Source organism: Ostrea edulis, chromosome 7 (genome assembly GCF_947568905.1).
Source record: "Ostrea edulis chromosome 7, xbOstEdul1.1, whole genome shotgun sequence".
Lineage (NCBI taxonomy): Eukaryota > Metazoa > Mollusca > Bivalvia > Ostreida > Ostreidae > Ostrea > Ostrea edulis.
In genome coordinates, this window is record NC_079170.1 from 85,743,769 (window position 1) to 85,763,018 (window position 19,250).

Consider the following 19,250-nt stretch of genomic DNA (forward strand, 5'->3'; position numbering starts at 1 on the left):
GGTGTGTCCAGGGGTCCGTGTTTGTCCAATTATCTATTTTGTATTGCTTGTAGGAGTTATGAGATTGATCACTGTTCGTTATCTTCACCTTGCATTTAACTAACGACGGTCCTTTCTATTTTATCTTTAAAATATATTTACCCATCTTTATGCACTTCCAGTTGCAAAATACTAAATGTCTGTCCCTAGTTTCGAATGGACATTTAAAAATTGCATTGGGTGAAATCCGCTTCCCTAGGAAAACTGAATCCGCGCATGTGTACATGTATGTAGCTGAGCTCGCTCTAATGGCAGCACCGTCAACATATCACATACATAAACATATTATAAGATAAATTTAATGCATAGCATCAAATCGGCCGCTAAAATTCCCTTCCTCGGGACAAATTAAAACGTTTTACAGAAAAGAGTGAAGATGACAAACAGTGATCAATCCTGCAAAACCCATAACAAATAGAAATAGAAGGGCAGACACGGACCTCTGGACACACCAGAGGTGGGATAAGCTCCTTATGAGGAGCATCCCCCTGTCGACCGGTCACACCACCGTGAGACCGATAAACTAAGTAGTACGTTTAATTATATTATATTTAGCATTGAACAAATCAAGAAAAAAGGCAACCAATTCAAAACATGACTTGAATGCTAAATAATGATAAATATCTGCAGAGTCGAAATTGTAAATATTCAATATACCAGAGAGGAACCCATGTCTTTATTGTCACATGATCGTATCAGTCACGTGACCCAATGCTATGTATACAGTTCAATACTCCTGCAATAAATCGCTTCTGTGCAAGTGAAATATGTCCTAAACGTGAAAGATGCAAGGTGAAGATAACGAACAGTGATCAATCTCATAACTCCTACATGCAATACAAAATAGATAATTGGGCAAACACGGACCCCTGGACACACCATAGGTGGGATCAGGTGCCTACGAGGAGTAAGCATCCCCTGTTATATATTATAAGATATAAGTAATTAGAGAGGTAAAGCGTAGTCAGATTTATTTGAAAAATACAGGGGATGTCATAAAATTCCTTGCGTCGTTAATATTTGAAGGGCCTCCGTGGCCGAGTGGTTAGAGCATCGCGCTCATCATCACACGGCCTCTCACCTCTGGTCGGCGCGGGTTCGAATCTCGCTCACGCCGGTAAGTGAGAAAGTTCCCAGTTTACTTTCGGAAGGTCGCTTGTCTCTCAGGTACATTGTAACTGAGTTCTCTCTTCCACCAATAAAAACTGGGCGCCACCAGATACCTGAAAAATTGTTGAGTGTGGCGGAAAAACATTAATCAATCAATCAATCGTTAATATTTGACCAAAATTGTGAAACATTCGTCAAATTTGAGGGTAATTTTCTTAAACAATGATCGATTAAAACAGCATAAAAACAAATGGGTCATCCCCTCAGCAAGATTCACAGAGATGCACACAAAATATCAGCAAACGATTATCGTCTTCCACTTGCGCCAAGTCGTTGTTTACACACGATTGACTTTCGGATCCCATATAGTATATATCAGGGCGATTATGATATCAAAATTACTGTAGCGCGGAGGAGGCTTACTAGTAAATAATATCTACCAGAAATATTAGATAATCAGTTGACAAGCATTTACATACATACAGCTTAACACTTGATAGTCGTAGTGGATAACGACAAAATATCACGGCGATTTCCCTCTGCGATACAATCATAGACTTGTACGCCTTTCCGTACTTTTTCATTATGGTGTCAAATTTGGATATTTCATTGAACATAATCTATATCAACGGCAAACTAACAACTTAACTTCATGACAAATGGGATAACTTCAGTTTCTCCACTCTCAATTTTCCATATTTATGTCACAATTTTCCATTGTAAATTGTTTATGGTGTATATCTATCCCAACTACATTTTTTTTAAATTGATATGCAAGAGCATGTTCTACGTATGATCCATTTTTAATTAGAGGCAACCTACTGACAAAATTGCTGATGTTACAGGGGTTTCAGCATTCTTGTTTAAAGAACGTATTTCACCAATTCTATGGTCGTTATAATGATCTAATTTTCAAACAAAACCTGTCAGTAGATTGTATGCTGTTTAACGTGTTTCATACCAATTATTAGGCCGCTTTTGCATGCTTATTTTGATTACGGATTACTGCGTTTTCTTGATGAAGATATAGAGCTCACTACGGGTGTAACCGGTGATGAAGATATAGAGCTCACTACGGGTGTAACCGGTCATAAAGGGATGCTTAGTCCTCCTGAGCACGGGACTCTACATCTGGTGTGTATAGGGATGTCCGTTTGCTCAACTCTTAATTTTGTATCATTTACGGGATTTATGAGATTGATAACTGTTATCCGCACGTTTTCATAGTAAGGAGTGAACCAAGGTACATAGCTGTACAGTTTTGTGATTTTTCTTGTGTAAGCTGCGAACAGAATCTTAAGATCAGACTCGGAGGACATAACACTTTTACCGTACTCATACTCAAACTTAGTCATGTTTGTTTTGAGTACAACTCCAACCAAGCTCCACATCATACTCTAGAAAGTCTTGAGCATGTACTCCATTTGAGTACAAAAATGATTTTATAAAAGTTTTATAACTTTCACTTCAGATCTAGAGGTTATAAATCTTTTTGAGCACGTTTGCATACTCAGATTCAAACTCAATGCTTTAAATCGTACTCATATCCAAAGGTGAAGGTTATAAAACTTTATAAGATCATTCTCGATATATCGACGACGTATTATCTATTAACAATAATTTTCATTCAAATGTCTATTCGCTATATCCCTGTGAACTCGAAATAAAGGACACCACAGAGTCGTCCACTTCTGCTTCATACTCAAATATTTTATTGGAATCGATATTAACGGCAATATAACAACTCAACTTTATGACAAACAGGATAATTTCAGCTTCTCCATTGTCAACTTCCTATATTTATGTTGCAATATTCCATTATCATCTGCATTTCTCAACTGGATACGCAAGAGCTTGTTCTGCTTATGGTCAGTTTTTAAATCGGGGCAGGCTACTGACAAACAAATTGATGGTGCAGGGGTTTCAACAGTCTCGTTTAAAGTCAGCATTTCGCAAATTCTATGGTTGTTATAACGATCTAGTTTGCCAATACAGCCTATCCAAGGGTCAAATTGCTGTGTGCCATGCCCATTGTTTGGCCGTTCTTGGCACATGCACTGATTTTGACAACGGATAACTCCGTTTACCTGATCAAGATATAGGGCTCATGGCGGGTATGACCCGTCGACAAGGGATGTTTACTCCTCCTAGGCACTCGATCCCACCTCTGGTACATCCAGGGGTCCGTGTTTGCCCCTATGAAGTATTGCTTACAGGAATAATGAGATTGATTTACCTTTCGTTATCTTCACCTTTCTAATACTCAAATTGAGTACATGCACAAGATTTTGTGAGTATACGTTGGAGCTTGCTCAGAGTTGCACTCAAAACAAACATGGCTGAAATTGAATATGAGCACGGTTAAAGTTTTATAACCTCCAGGCCTGAATGCTACATGAGACTAATTATTCATATAGAAAAAGTTTAACCTTCTATGAGAAAAAATAGTCCTGACAAATTAAGACAAATGACTTTAATTATTTATGATTTCCTTCTCAAGTAGAAGAGTCAGCTACATATGATAAAGTATCCAGTGGTTGTACTTTAAATGTTTCAACACTGATGTATTCCAGACAAATTCTATGAAAAGACAAATTGTTTGGACACGCCCCCTCGTGTTGTGTGGACGAATACTGAGTTGATTCAGTCACAGAGCCATGTGTAGCTCTTAAAATATGTGTAAATGTAGATTTAAAAAGCCATACTAAAACTACTCATCCATATTGATTAACTCTAACAACAATATGTATGATCAAGTACTGGAAACGTTACATGATGCACCTGCCATAAACATTAAAGGAAATTTTTGAAATGACGGGAATAAATATCATTCCAATACGCACATCTACAAGGTTTTTTTTTTTACAAATGTCTTAGCTTGACAACTGTGAGAGGAGTTAAAGGACAAACCAATTACTCACTTTTTATACTTCCTCAAAACCGTCAATCTGTCCTTTTATAAATTAATGAAGAAAATAAAAATCCTTGGCACATGCAAACCATCGATACCCATATAATACAGACTAAGAATTGAGGCCCTGGCTGTAGTACTTTTAGAGGAGTGAGACAGGGAAACAATTTAGTATGTATGTAATATTTCCTCAATAACCTGTAAATTTCTTATAAAAATACTAACAATAGATACATAAACTAGAAAATAAATAATGTGTTAAAATTTTAATAAAATTAAAATCCATGCCACATTCTTGTATTCAATACCCACACAAACACTCAGTTAAAACCTGTGGGGGGAGTTACATGACAAATCATGTACCCTCCATATGACATTAAAATTCAAATATACATTGTAGTGGCAAAATTCTTGAAAGAGAGATTGAAATGGTATGGAATGACCCACAAAAGAGCTAACTGTAAGTTTCTGCAACATCTATGACAGAGAAATGAAAATAGAAACAGAAAATCCCGAACAGACAGACAAACATCGCTGAAAGACGAGTGTTTAAAAATGATGTGGTTTGGGTTATATGAACCGTAGATATCGCGGCCTGAATATCCCAATGGTTAGAGCACCTGACTAGTATTTGCAGGTGCCCCGGTTTCAATCCCCTCATCCAGCCATGAGTGGTCTCCTTTCCTGCTACAAATAATGTCATACTCTTCGTTGAGATTCTCTGAGTGTGCGATGAGATTCTTATGATATGTATAGTGAATGTTATAAAAGATTAGCATGACATCATTAAACACACTCGCGATCAAGTTGATCGACCTTCCTATCTCAAAACCTTCCTCTGACTGCGGTTGTTTTTTTTTTGGGGGGGGGGGGGGTTTGCTTCAATATCTGATACGATGTTTGTAGGATGAAATTACCTGATAAGCCTATATCGTTTCAGAATATATTCTAAGCATTGTCGGACAGTAAAATGGACAAGCATCATATTGTAATATTGAAATCTAAAGAGCTCCAACGACGTCCTTTATGAAGGACCATTGCTGTCTTGCATAATTCATCAACTACACTGCTAAAACGAACTTGGAAAGGACAATCACTAAATGAGGTATCACTTTGAAATTGATAGTAATTTGCACACACCCGTTCTTCTATGACGTCATGCTTCGATCCCGGGACATTATTACGTATTCACTGTCATCAAAATCGACGTCATCAGTCATGAAAATATACATTTCTTCCACATTTGTATCTCGTGCGTCTTGAAATTGATTGACATATAGAGATACGTCTTCATCACTACGATATTTTTTCGTGTCCAATTTCTCTTGTTCAAAATTAGCATATACGGTATCCATGATCTGAGTATCACTAGTGGATCTGAATAAATTTGCATATACATTTTCATGATCTCGACTAAACGAAAACTTTGGAGGTGGGGGCCTTTTAGGAGGTGTCTTTTTCTTTCTCCTGTCCTTCTGTGTAGAAATATCATTTTCATATATCTGATTATGATACAGAGATTTGTCGGTTAAATCCTGCCTTCTTAGTTTTAAGTCCTGTCGGCGCATTCTATTTGTTGCTTCCAAAGAAGTTTTTATCAAACAATTAGGCCTATCACCACATTTCTGAGTTTCATGTTCCATGCTTTCATCGGGAATATTGGAAAAAGATCTAGATCGTGTCTGAACAGTGTTAACATCACTTCCATCTGGCGGGATCAGTAGCAGGTTTGGAATAGACTTGCTTTTGTTTGTTTTTCTCACAGGATCTGTGATCTTGTGGACCATTTTCGTCATAGAGTGGTATAATCCCTCCATGATCACTGAAAAGACAACACTCAACATTTCATTCAGTGGCGATGTTTATCATCATTATTGTTAATTGATGCCTTCTAAGCTACGGTTGACAGCTAACTCATTTCTTTTGTATACATATAGGATGAAAATTTGGAGTCAATTCTAGAGTATTTTTTCTAAACAATTCAATCATTTTAAAAAGACAAATGGGAATACTAATTTTATTGTGACTTGGTTATTGGAAGAGTCAATCGTTGAAAAATTATTTTCAGATTGTTTACATATACATGTAGAACTTTGCTCAAAGTTTGAGGTTTGATATATATATATATCTTCATTTCCATAATCTAGAAATAAATATAGAAAAATCCACTGCAAATAGTATCATAATAAATTTAACATACTTCATCAGTAATGTAATAAATTGTGAATTACACATATATTCAGCACATTCCTTCGGTGTTGATTACATTTTCATATGAATAATTTGTATAAAGATTACAATTAAAGCTTTTCATCTTATGCAACTTAATTTTAGAGTACTGGCTGCACGTCTATCCTTACCTGTATCGTAGGTCAATTCGTAAACCACGTATTAAAGTGATTTTTTAATTTGTTCCTGTCATTAATGCCTAGATTACACAAGATTACAACATCCTCAGACTTAATCACACTAATATATATCCGTAACCACTGCACGTTTTGGTTTTTTTGTCACGTGCTTACTTCTAGGAAATCTTTTCCAGTAAAGGAAATCCACGTTCAATACTGTCGGCGCAAGCTCGCCCACAATATGTTTACAAAACAATTTTTAATAAGGCAGCGTGGGTTTGTAAATGACATGCAATTGTTCAATGTCACATAGTACATTTATGAATAACTAGGAATGAGATCAGATGAACTTCTGCTGACGTTATCGGATACCCACATTTTGTTTTACATAAATTCAATGGATGTCCTGATAAATCAACTTCATAACTTATTTTTTAAGTTTCAATTTGATAATGTTTTCTGTGATCTACAGGATAGTAGTTAAGATTTCCTTAAAGACTAAAGAATTCTGCTACTAGCAATTTCAATCACCCATACACGAAACTGAAAATAACTTACATTTAAATATGATTTGTTTTATTTCATATTTTTATATTTTATTTTTAAGACACTGTGGACTAACGTTTAGACGCAAGGATTACAGAAACACTTGAAGAAAAAACATACAGCTCTATGCAACAGTATGTACATGTATTGTGTATATACCACTTAAGTGTACATCCTGAGTTCGGTAACTCATCATTAGATGAGAAGGATGTGTTAAAAGAGCTGCAGCATTTGTCACATCCTGATTGAAGAGAGAAGAAAAGAGAGAGTACAAATTGAACATACAAAATGTCTTTCATCGACTGATTGAAGGCGTTTGTTTTCTTTGTTAGTTTTATTTTACGTCCCTTCACGAAAATTTAACTCATACTTTGACGTCACATTTATAAGTGATTTGCCACGATTTTGTTATCTATATACATAAATCTACCGTAACACTCTTTTTAAAGGCTTCATTCGAAAGACGCACGACTTCTAAATGCCTAGTGTATGAAGGAGCAAATTATTTTTACGCCTTGGGTTTGACGTGCAGTTAAACAATTCAAAGCTATCTGAACTAGCCTCCAATTTCCACGTATTCGAATGTCATGAAAGAGTTGCTCTGCGAATTGGAAAAATGCTTCATCCATAGTCAAACCGGACCTCAAACTATCCATATACATGTACTGGATTCCAAAGCTTCCCAAAAAGGCTTGCAGATATTCATTGTTGAATAAATTAAATGTCCTTACGAATATATGAACTGCTGTAAAGGAGACAATACCAGAAGTGTGGATTCTAAAATACTCCAAAGAACGTTCAGTAAATTTGAAATCACATTTATTTTCCACATTAACAATATAAAAAATTGTGACATATCAGTACTTGAGACAGCCATTCTCATGACAAATTAAAGAAAGGCTCTTTGATATCATAGACAGCTGGTTCTTAGATAAAACTTGAAACACGGAAAAATTGATATTTTGTGATCATTCGTTCAAAATTTATTTTGTTAAACACCACTCTGGTTTTACGCACAAGTACTCTGAGGTCTATCTTGAATAGATGCTGGATTTCTTAATTGACAATATTTACATAGTCTTAGTGACCATGTCTTTGTTGGAATTCCCATGGACACATATTGTGCTCTTTTATTAGCTTACCTATATTTGTTTTGTTTGGGGTTATTTTATTTTATTTTATTTTTTATTCTTATGAGACAGAATTTATTCAAAAGTTTCTACAAGAGAAGAAAATATCTTTTGCTGTGGATTTCAACTTGAAATTTAGATCTAGCGACGACATTTTATCTATTAACAATTCTCTTTTCATTCACATTTTCATTCTATATATCCTAGTAAACTCCACATAAAAGACACCACAGAGCCTTCCATATCTACTTCATATTTGGATAAGCATACATTAATATTTCTTAATAATTAAAATTGTTCGTGGCAAAAACACGATTTTTGGTATACCACTTGGCCATCAAAGATAATTGACAGGAAATTTATCATGTTTTCCCTGTGTAGTATTGCAAAAAAGTACAGAGTTACCTGCACTTGATGTACTTCATTAGTGCAGTTCTTAAGACCCCCATATTGCATTTGAAAGGGACAAAGCTCAAATTCAATGAAATTTGCTAAAGCATATGGGAATAAAATATTTCATCTGTAGCCTTTCATCAATAAATCGACATCTCCGTGATTCGAACATGAATTGCTACTTGGTCCCTTAATTGCTGAAATCTAATTGCCAATTAGTACAATTGATACCTTACATGAGTTCTGACTAACGATTACTCCGTTTACCTGATCACGATATAGGGCTCATGGATGATGTAACCGGTCGAAAGGGATGCTTACTTCTCCTTGACACCTGATTCACCTTTGATATATCCAGGGGTCCATGTTTGCCCAACTCTCTATTCTGTATTCCTTATAGGCGTTTTCTCACTGTTTGTTATCTTTTCATGAGATAACTAACATACATTTTTATATTCGAATAACTAGTCTAAGTTTACAATATCTTTTATTCTAATTCATGAATATCACAAACGTCGCTTATATCACATATGGAACATAAAATAACAAACTTTATACTTAATTTCAACGCAGTCTTATATTTCCTATCTTGAAACGACTGCAGTGAAAAACAACGTAACAACTGTCATAGCATAAGGGTGATATAATACAAAAATAAAAATCGTAGATTTGAAACAGTGAAAAACAGAAATCTGTTTGAAAATCGTGAAAATGTCCAAGGGCAAATTGAAAGTTGTATACAGTATATCTAGAATAATAAGGTTTAATTCCGCGATCGTGAGAAATTCAATAGTGAATTATGTTTCACGACCTGTATATGGTACTTAGTAATCAGCGTCTCCACGAGTAGAAAACACTAAAGGGACATAACTCGCACTTAGTAATCAGCGTCACCACGAGTAGAAAACACTAAAGGGACATAACTCGCACTTAGTAATCAGCGTCTCCACGAGTAGAAAACACTAAAGGTACATAACTCGCACTTAGTAATCAGCGTCACCACGAGTAGAAAACACTAAAGGGACATAACTCGCACTTAGTAGCCAGTGTGACAATGTGCACCATACATATAAGTATCTTTTGGAATGACAATAAAAACACAAAAGCAAACAAAATGGGTTTTCTTTCTTTGTGAAATGCTGATCAATGAGCAAGATACTACAAAGTCATATCCAGAAGGATTCCTTTTTAAATGGTAGAATGGCAAAAAAAATTCACCGTCATTTTCTTAAATAGAATTTATCTATCTTTCAGCGGACAGTTATCCTCCAGACTCATCGGCATGTAATCATCGCTGTCGTCTAACACGACCTCACCTGGGCGACTGTTCGACATATCCAGATAATCATTAATGTTCTCTGATCTTCGAACTATTTGTTCTGATGCACTTCTAGCGTTTCTGAACAGAAGTTTTCCTCGGTTTTCTCTGGTCTTTCCTGGGTCGTTCACATAAGCTCCGTTGTCAATGGAGACACTTTTCTCCGGTGGTTTGTGAACACGAGATTCTGTAAGGAGATCTGGGCTTGTATATCTATTTTTAAATGGAGTCAAGTTACTTGAAAACTTCGGTGGCGGTGGTCTTTCAGGCTTGGGTTTTTTAGGTGGTTTTGTTGATGATTTGTTGACAGAGTTTGAAACATCATTAGGCACAGAAACTGAAGCTGATCGCAGGTTAGACCCTTTATCGCAGGTGTAAGCCGATTGCAGGTTAGACGCTTTATCGCAGGTGTAAGCCGATTGCAGGTCAGACGCTTTATCGCAGGCGTTGCTCTCCTTTCGTAACTTTACATTATCCTCAAAAAGCTTTTCGTCCCCGCTTCTCCCATCTATGTCGTCATTTTTCTGTTCAGACTTTACTGTTTTGTTTGTAGCCGCGAGGCCTTGTACGAATTCATAGTCACATTCCGATACGTCTCCCTTAAATGATTCCGATTTACAATCAGTTGATACGTTTGGGAAAACAATATTTTGATACTCTGATTCATGATTGTCTTTTTCCTCTACCTTGTACGACAAAGGTTCAACATTCTGATAGATGGATCCTTCTTTTCCATCATCACTTTCTGCAGTTTTTCCTTGGGTCTTAGAAATTTCCACATTTTGATAATGTGATTCTTCAAAAACCTCGTTATCGTCCTCCGGAAAAATATGAGTCGTTGGATTTACAATAGCGATCTTCTTGACCGATTTCGATATGTCTTTGGTTTCCGCACAAGGGTGGAGGTAATCGTCAGTACTACCGGTGGTGCTGTTGCTGGCGGTAGACATAAAGGATGCATTGTTGGTTGTCGTCTGCATAGAGTGTATGACATCATTGTTCAGCTGTTCTGCTGATTTCGAGCGTTTCAGATTGTAGGCTGGGTTGCTTACTCCGTCATCGTGAAGACTTTCCAGGCTACTGAGATCAGACACGGATTGGCTTTCCTTACATTTACTATGGGAAAAAAATCTCAGTTTCCGCAGAAGGAACATTCTTTGTTAAAACCTAAAACATATAAGATCCTGCTTGTCATTTCTTGGTGCCCAAAAATGATAAATAGCTATACATTTATAATTGAACGACGTCTGAGAAATACTAATTCTTTTTTCATGTGTATAAGAAATTCAAAATGATATACGGCTCCTTGTAGACTTTTGTTTCAGTCTAGTTATAAATAGATTTCACTGAATAGATATTTACCCTTAGGTGTAGAAAACGAAATGTATTCATTTCTACTGTTTACAAACAACTTATATAACAAATACTGCAATATATCACGTATTTGACAGTAGTGCTTCATATGTATAATTTCCGGAAAGTATACTTAATACTAGATGTGTACTGAACGATATCGTAACAGCTATGCAACATTGTCATCAGATCATGGACCGCTGACTCAAACACAAGAAGTCTCATTGGTTGACGTTAGCTGTAGTTCACGAGTCACATTACATAGAGAGAGATAGAGAGAAAGAAAGAAGAGTATCATTTTTTTCATTTATAACTATGACAACCAATTGTGTATCCAACCTACTATTCAAAATATAGAATACGTGTTTTTGCATGCAGAGTAGTATTCAGTACATGTTTAAAAGGTAATATTATATTTTTATTTGGGGGTGCTACTTTACATCAGTTTTTTTTTTTTTTATCGAGCTATAAGTTGAATATATCAAATTTATGACTTGAATCGGTGCATCTAACCCCTCTTTTCTTTTAAAAATTTCTCGATCCATACCTCACAATCTCATATATAATGAGGGTTCTTATTTTACATTCAGATAATAATAACAAAACATCTATCATACAAGAAACTCTTCAGTTCACGTATGACATTCATATGATTTGGGGGAAGCGAATTCTTTTAGATATATTATGCAATTTTTATTTACAACTGTTCGAAAAATATTGCTTTTGTTTCTATTTACTTATGAAACAAGTAAAACAATGCTGTTGCAAGATTCAGTCGACTAAATTACACTAGTGTCTTTCAGTTCCATCTGATATATAGCATTTTACTTATAGAGTAATCTGCTGATCAGATCAGAGTAACAAATTTTGCAAACTGAAACATAAAGAAGGTTCATAAAAGCATCTCAACGCACAATAATCCACTTACTTTAACAGGTCTAATGGCCACCAGGAGAAGCGTTGCTCAACATTTTCCTGTATAGAATATAATTTTGATAACATTCCTAGACAACGGTTCCGGAAACACTCGCGAATTGTCGGAAACTGGTCAGTGTATCACAATCAGCATCCGGTATAACAAGTGCCCGTGGTGACTTCATTACTGTGTGACGGATCCGCTGTAGACTGGCAGATTAGTAACGTTTCTAAAATCCTGTTCTTGAACGCGAGAAAGAAAAATGATAATTGCACGTTTTAGCTGATAATTGAATAAAAGTATTCATTAAAATCAAAAGATGTCAGCTCTCCTTTTCGGCGCGTAACTATCAATTTACCCAGAATCTTGTGTGAATTACCTGTGAATATTCATAACCATCAAATGATCTTTTGAAATTTATTACCATTTCGATATTGCTACTATTCTTACATTAGATTGGACAGAGCAATGATTTACACCGATATTGAACCCAGTTTATTCAACGAAGAGAAACGCTGCATGTTTCCGCACGTTTTAATGGAACCCCTCCTCCCCCCCCCCCCCCCCCCCCCCGAGAGATAATAATTTGGAGCTACGTTTTGTTTACTATCTACCGGCCATTAAGGACAAAATATATGTATACTAACATCCTGGACTCATTCCATTGTGTTCAGTCCGTAGCAAATATATCACCCACTCTCAGAATGTGATATCTTATCTGAAACTCTACGAAAATGAATGATTTCACAGCAGTGTGAGTATATTTCTGAAACTTTTCTACCTTTTCGGTCCTAACATGGGGTATGAAAGCACAACATGCAATGAATGAACATGTGCACCTTAGGTCATTAATTAAACTTTTGTATATAGGTTTGAAAGTGTCCACAGTTCCTATTGGTTTTAGTGTTGTTAGCTGGTGTTTTATTGGTCAGTTCTTTTTCCTCCAAAAGTTCTTGGTGGTGTTCAGTCATTCTTTGTCTAGTTGGTTTATAGAGAAGTTGGTGAAAATATATGACAGACATTTAACTGTTGACTGATCATTTCTTTAACAAGGTAGGCTTATTTTCAAACTTTAATAGTATTTCTAATTAGCAGTACACGTAATGATTTGGTAGATTTAATTCCATAGCACTTGCACAGAGAGAATGATATTTTTTAGGTATAAATTAGTTAGCTTGAAATAAGTTAAATTTATAAATACATGCTTATTATTTTTATGATGCAAGTTTATTTATGTAAACTTCATAATTTACAGTCAATCTCCGTGGACATGTTTTGTTAAATGTTTTTGTTAAATTGTTAAATTGCCACATCACTTATTCCCATAGAATGGTATGATGGTGTTAATGATATATTCTATGATTAATGTCTGTATGGTCATTATAGAAATATCATAAATATAGTATCAGTGTTTTAAGCTTTTATAATATAATGGTAACATATATTTTGAAGAAGTAATTTGTGTAAATAAGTAATACTTTGATGTATATGATTGTAAATATAATTATTTGTTTGATATGTTTCAGGGTGTCATACACATACATATATATCTAAAGCTTAGATTCTGGCAATAAAATGGAGGTGATCGACATCTAAGAACCCATACAGGACTTTGTTGTTTAATTCGACAGAAACCCTGTGACATTAAGATCATTGGAAAAAACAATTATGAAAACTGATCACAACACCAAACTTAATGCAAGTTATATAATTAGGACGCCTATGGGATGTTTTTTCTGATATAATGCCACTTTACTTTGCTTGGGCAAACACGGACCCCTGGATTTTACCAGAGGTGGGATCAGTTGCCAAAGAGGAGTTAGCATCCCCTGTCAATCGGTCACAACCGGCGAGAGCACTATATCTTGATCAGGTAAACGGAGTTATCCGTTGTCAAAATTAGTGTGCCAAGAACGGCCTCACAGTCGGTATGAAACATAAAGCTGACCAAAACCCCCACCATTTCGATTGATGAACTGCTTCTTCTTTATCCGTTTTGCAAGAAACAATTTATAGTCAGAAATCAATCACCCCGCCATTGATAGAACCATACAATAAGACTGACACATTCACCTTATACACTGTAGTACATTCTCTTTAGAAAGAAGTTGGCGGGCAGACAAACATCTACGGATTTAAGCTATGCCTGTCCATTTCGCTAAAGAGAATACATAAAATACAGTTACATGTAGATTTTCATTACATGTATTTACGAAGTTCTAAATGTCCGGATCAGGCCTGGAAGTTACATCACGTTTACCGTACTCGTACTAGAATTCAGCCATGTTTGTTGTAAGCACAACTATCAGCAAGCTCCAAGCATATTCGACAAATCTTGAGCATATCCTCCATTTGAGTATGAGAATAATTTTCAAAAACATTTATAACCTTCACTAATTTGAGTATGAGTACGATTTAGAGCACGTAGTTTGAGTTTGAAAACGTGCTACAAAAAAGCTTTATAACCCCCAGGCTCAATACTTTTATAATATTGATCTCATTTTCTCAGTGGTCCCTTAATCTTGAGTTACTCCCAGGATAATGGAAGACGGTAAAGGGTATTCAATTGATTTGCCGAATACATCATATCAGGCTAACTTGCTACCCCTAGTTGTCGTTCCATGGTCTTTTGAAATCCAATACTGGGTACCTGAAACTATCTAATACTGTGTACTTTGAACATGTATGAATGCATTGTGAAACACGTGTTAGTTCATAAAAAATAATGTCGGTTAACATAAGCGTGGCAAGCCAGCAGAGACAGGAATGGAACGCACCTTTAATACTCCTCCCCTTGAAATTGGTTCAAAAGACCAGTCTCGAGAACATGAGTTGTGGGGGGGGGGTCCTTTGAAATCCTCAATTTTAGCGGTGCAGGGTCAAGATTTGATATTGAACTTTATAATTGTATAAACATATAGATCCATTAAACTAAGTGAATAGTGTGCCTCTATGTACACCGTTAGTAAATATAATGTGTGTATCTGTTCGCGCATTTTCTGTTCTTTAAATAATTCATCAGAGTGAGTGCATTTCCTAGATTCAGACTTCTCTATTGGACACATCATTCACTAATCTGTACGTTTGTGCTGCTCTTCTATTTGACACATCATTCACTAATCTGCACGTCTGTGCTGCTCTTCTGTATACATTAGTCTCGTCTGGTGTTTTATCTTTGCCTGTTGTCTACATATTGTATGAGAGTGAGCACATTTGACAGTTTGGGGGTTCATATTTCTGTTATACTCTATTTCTATTACACTCTTCTATCTTATTTGAAGAAGCCAAAGCTAGTCCATACTTGGATTTGTCAACACCAGAATATAGACTGAACTCCATGATTATGGATGTTGCCGATCACAACTCTGGGTTATGGATGATAATCTGAATCATGCCGTCAGCTCCTTAAACTTAATTTTTTTAACAAAGGAAGTAATAGATACCGTCAACATCCTTCGTCATAGAAAAGTTCAGTCTCGTATTACAACATCTTTTAAGTCTACACCCTGTATTTTTTGCAATGTATTCCTATTGAATCCAAACTTTTTACTTACAAAACATAGACCTGCTAAAGTCTCTATGTTGTTTTTATTACTTTATCATTTCGTTCAAATTTTACTATGTTTCAGAAGTCTAAATATCTGTTCTCTACCATACTTAAATGTCACCAAACTATGTTTTGCATTATTAAAAAGTATTAAAGATAGCACTGATTATCAAACATAGAGACTTGAGCAAGTCTAAAAACAACTTACAGTACCTAGATATAGACCATCATACACATAATCACTTACATGTTCTTGTTCTTCTATCAACTATATAGTCCAACTCCGGTGATGTCAATATACCTGTAGTTTAAAATGAAGACATGAAATCATTTATTTTAAAGGGTCTTTAATTCAGAGCTTTCAATTGGCGATAGAACTTCGTCTCCATGATGAATTCTGTTGACGATTATGCCCAACGATTGGCTAAATATGAAAAAGAAGACTTGATACCTTGTCAGAGTGGATTAAAAGTAAAACAAAAACATGCACCTTCTATCCATCTATGTTTAGTAGACCAGAAGTGATAAAAGAATTGGATATAGGTTACCGGAGGAATATTTTTTGGTTCCAGCTGACAAAGCTTGTAACAACATCGTTTTTTGGGGGTTTTTTGGTGTGTTTTTTTTGTTCATCCCAATCAATGGGTCGGAGGAATGAGTTACTGGATCTATACTGGATTCCTAAAACTTCATGAAAGACCCTTACAAAGATGAATTGCTGGTAAATGTTCTACCATCTTTGCTACTAATGAAAATATTAACAGCTGTGAAGAACTTCAAACATAATGTGTCACGACATATGCCAGAAGTGGTGTAAATCAAATGTAGAGTCTGAAAAACTTTTCGTAAATTTCAAATCACAAAACCTTTCTCAAATCAACATAATTAAAACGTATGACTTTTCAACACTTTACACAACCATTACGATATATCAAATACTGGTCTATAATCATAGAAAGTTGCTTCTTCAATAAAAGTGGAAAAAGAAAATATTCTGATCTTGTAATCAGTCATTCAAAAAATTACTTTGTTAAACACCACTCCGATTCTACGCACAAGTACTCTGAAGTTGATTTTCAAAAAATATGCTAGAGTTCCTCATTGTTTAAAATATCTTCGTAGTCTTTGGTGATTAGATCTTCGAACAGTCTGTTGGAATTCCCATGGACACGAATTGAGCTCCTTCGTTGGCCGATCTGTTTTATATTCTTACGGGCAGAATTTAATCAAAAGCTTCTACACGAGAAGAAAAAAAATTCTCGATGTGGCCTTCAACTCGTCATATCTGCGTCTTACTTAATACATGCATCTTATTGAACACGTCAACAGCAACGTTACAACTCAGCTTTATGGCAAATAGGATGACTTCAGCTTCTCCATCGTCAACTTCCCATATTTATGTTGCAATATTCCATTATCACCTGCACATGGTGTTTATGTCTCTCAACTGATTCGATACGCAATAACTTGTTTTGCGTATGGTCAGCTTTTAAACCGAGGCAGGCTACTCACATATATTTTGATGTTACAAAGGTTTCAACAGTCTCGTTGAAAGTCAGCACTTCGCAAAGTTTTTGGTAATTATACCGATTTAATTTACCAATACAACCCGTTATTAGGTAAACTGCTGTGTGACGTGTTTCATACGGATTAAAGCCTTTCTTTCCACATCCACTGATTTTCCAACAGATTAATAACCGCGAGGACCCGGGTTAGGATAGGTCTTGAGTACCCCTTGCTTGTCATAAGAAGCGACTAAATGGGGCGGTCCTTCGGATGAGACCGCAAAAACCGAGGTCCCGTGTCATATTAGGTGTGGCACGATAAAGATCCCTCCCTGTTCAAAAGCCGTAAGCACCGAGCATAGGCCTAAATTTTGTAACCCTTTACCGGCAATGGTGACGTCTACACGAGGGGAAAATTCTCGACCTGGATATTAAACTATCCAATCAACCAACTACATATTAATCCTTTTAACCGGGTCACAGCGGGTGTGACCGATCGACAAGGAATGCTTACTCCTCCTAGTTTGGAGGTTCATACTTCCCCTCTTGTGCAGATATTTTTATCATAGTTAGAACATCTGACATTTTGTAGGTTCATACTTCCCTTCTTAGGCCAGTTTTTTTATTTCTTGGTTTACGGATCATCCCGCCGACCCTAATTTCTGGGGAATTGGAAAAAAAAAATGCAAATTTCTACTTTTTTTTTAATTTTGCCGATTGTACCCAACATGTCAAATCGAAAATAAAAACAAAATGCATTTTCAATTTTGCGAATAGAAAATCGTGAAACGCAAACCCATTGATTTGTATTTGGTAATCACTATTAGTTTTGCGAAATATCTTTATTTCGTATTTTTAAAAACCATGTAAACAGATATGGCCACGCACGATGACAGTAACGATACCTAGACGAAACAGATGCCAGATGACATTTCATCACCAAAAAAAAAATTTGATACAATTGGCGGTATTCTTGCTGCTAACAATACACAAAATGCAGTGCTATTTGGGTGTTTATCGCAATTCACCACTTTGAATTAGAACGCTTTACCCGATATAGTATTGCGTTGTGTGACGACACAATTGAATGAGACGATTGAACAATTTGAATGACATGTTTGATGTTATACAGGAGTTTTCATTGGCCGATTACAGCCCGCCCACTTTCTCGAGCGGATTCAGTGTAGCTGGAGAACTGTACATGTGTATAGCTCTCTGAAAAGATCCACCTCTTATAAAAACCTTCGATTTATGGGTCACAAAAAGCTGCGGACGGTTGAGGTCTGAAATCGGTGTATTCTTGTGTTGCTGTCTCATAAACTCAATATTAAAAAAATCTTAACATATTTTCCTACTATATACTTGCGTCCAAACATACCTTCAAATATTCATTAAAGCCACACAAAACCCGAAAACTCGCAGCTTCAAATGATTTCGTATGTTGACGTAGCCATGTTAGGTAGCCGGTCAATTCGAACCCTTGCTATTGGTATCTATTCATAAAATCGGTTGTAAGTTATGAATTCGCTCTTCATTTATTATCAACATTAATAAAAATTAAAACATTTTTGTACCAGTTTTTGTAAAGGTAAAATAAGCTCTATATGAACGAAAATGCTACATAAGCCCATTACATGGAGACCGGCCGGCGCGGCCGCTCATGACTAATGAAAGCCGCACTGCCGTGAGTTTAGCTATTTGAATAATTATCATTTAATAGGACTGGGGTGGTATATTATTTAAACAATTTAGCTAAAATATTTGTGGGGTATTAGTACACATCTAGACGCTATTGTGCCAATATGGAAATGAACCGGGATTCGAATTGATTGGCTACCTAACATGACTACGTCTACGAACGAAATCATCAAAAGCTGTGATCGAGTTTTTGGGTCGTATGGGGCTTTAATAATTATTTGAAGGTATGTTTGGACACAAGTATAGTAGAAAAATATCTTAGGATTTTTTTTATATTAAATTTATTAGACAACAACACAAGAATACAACTTTTTCTCTTTCTTCCTTTGAAGTTTTTTTTTTTTCATTTAGCATCTGGCCGTCATGTTTTCAAATGCTGACTACTCCCGTATAAGCGAATTTGGGCGGACTTATACATATGGACCAATGAGAGTTT

General features: G+C 35.9%; 3 protein-coding genes across 4 annotated transcripts in view; 1 reads left to right on the plus strand and 2 right to left on the minus strand.

The window, feature by feature from the left end:
* LOC125653998 (serine/threonine-protein phosphatase 6 regulatory ankyrin repeat subunit B-like) overlaps positions 1-19,250 on the plus strand; it is a 1,068,599-nt gene that overhangs the window by 535,647 nt on the left and 513,702 nt on the right. The gene's annotated exons all lie outside the window — the stretch shown is intronic.
* LOC125657132 (uncharacterized) lies at positions 4,312-6,639 on the minus strand. Its single transcript, XM_048887799.2, has 2 exons — positions 6,421-6,639; positions 4,312-5,882 (listed from the first exon to the last, which is right to left on the minus strand). Exon 2 carries the CDS (start codon positions 5,875-5,877, stop codon positions 5,209-5,211), a length of 669 nt encoding a protein of 222 aa, XP_048743756.1. The 5' UTR covers positions 5,878-5,882; positions 6,421-6,639; the 3' UTR covers positions 4,312-5,208.
* Positions 8,948-12,269, minus strand: LOC125657112 (uncharacterized). 2 transcript variants are annotated; one of them, XM_048887762.2, is made up of 2 exons: positions 12,077-12,269; positions 8,948-10,962 (listed from the first exon to the last, which is right to left on the minus strand). In XM_048887762.2, exon 2 carries the CDS (start codon positions 10,947-10,949, stop codon positions 9,717-9,719), a length of 1,233 nt encoding a protein of 410 aa, XP_048743719.1. In that variant the 5' UTR covers positions 10,950-10,962; positions 12,077-12,269; the 3' UTR covers positions 8,948-9,716. The 2 variants fall into 2 exon arrangements, with proteins under 2 accessions (XP_048743719.1, XP_048743720.1); XM_048887763.2 differs by lacking the exon at positions 12,077-12,269 and adding an exon at positions 11,158-11,310.

Excerpts from the sequence above, each read along its gene's own strand:
- LOC125657112 (XM_048887762.2), bottom strand. The coding sequence starts at position 10,949 with ATGTTCCTTCTGCGGAAACTGAGATTTTTTTCCCATAGTAAATGTAAG.
- LOC125657132 (XM_048887799.2), bottom strand. The coding sequence starts at position 5,877 with ATGGAGGGATTATACCACTCTATGACGAAAATGGTCCACAAGATCACA.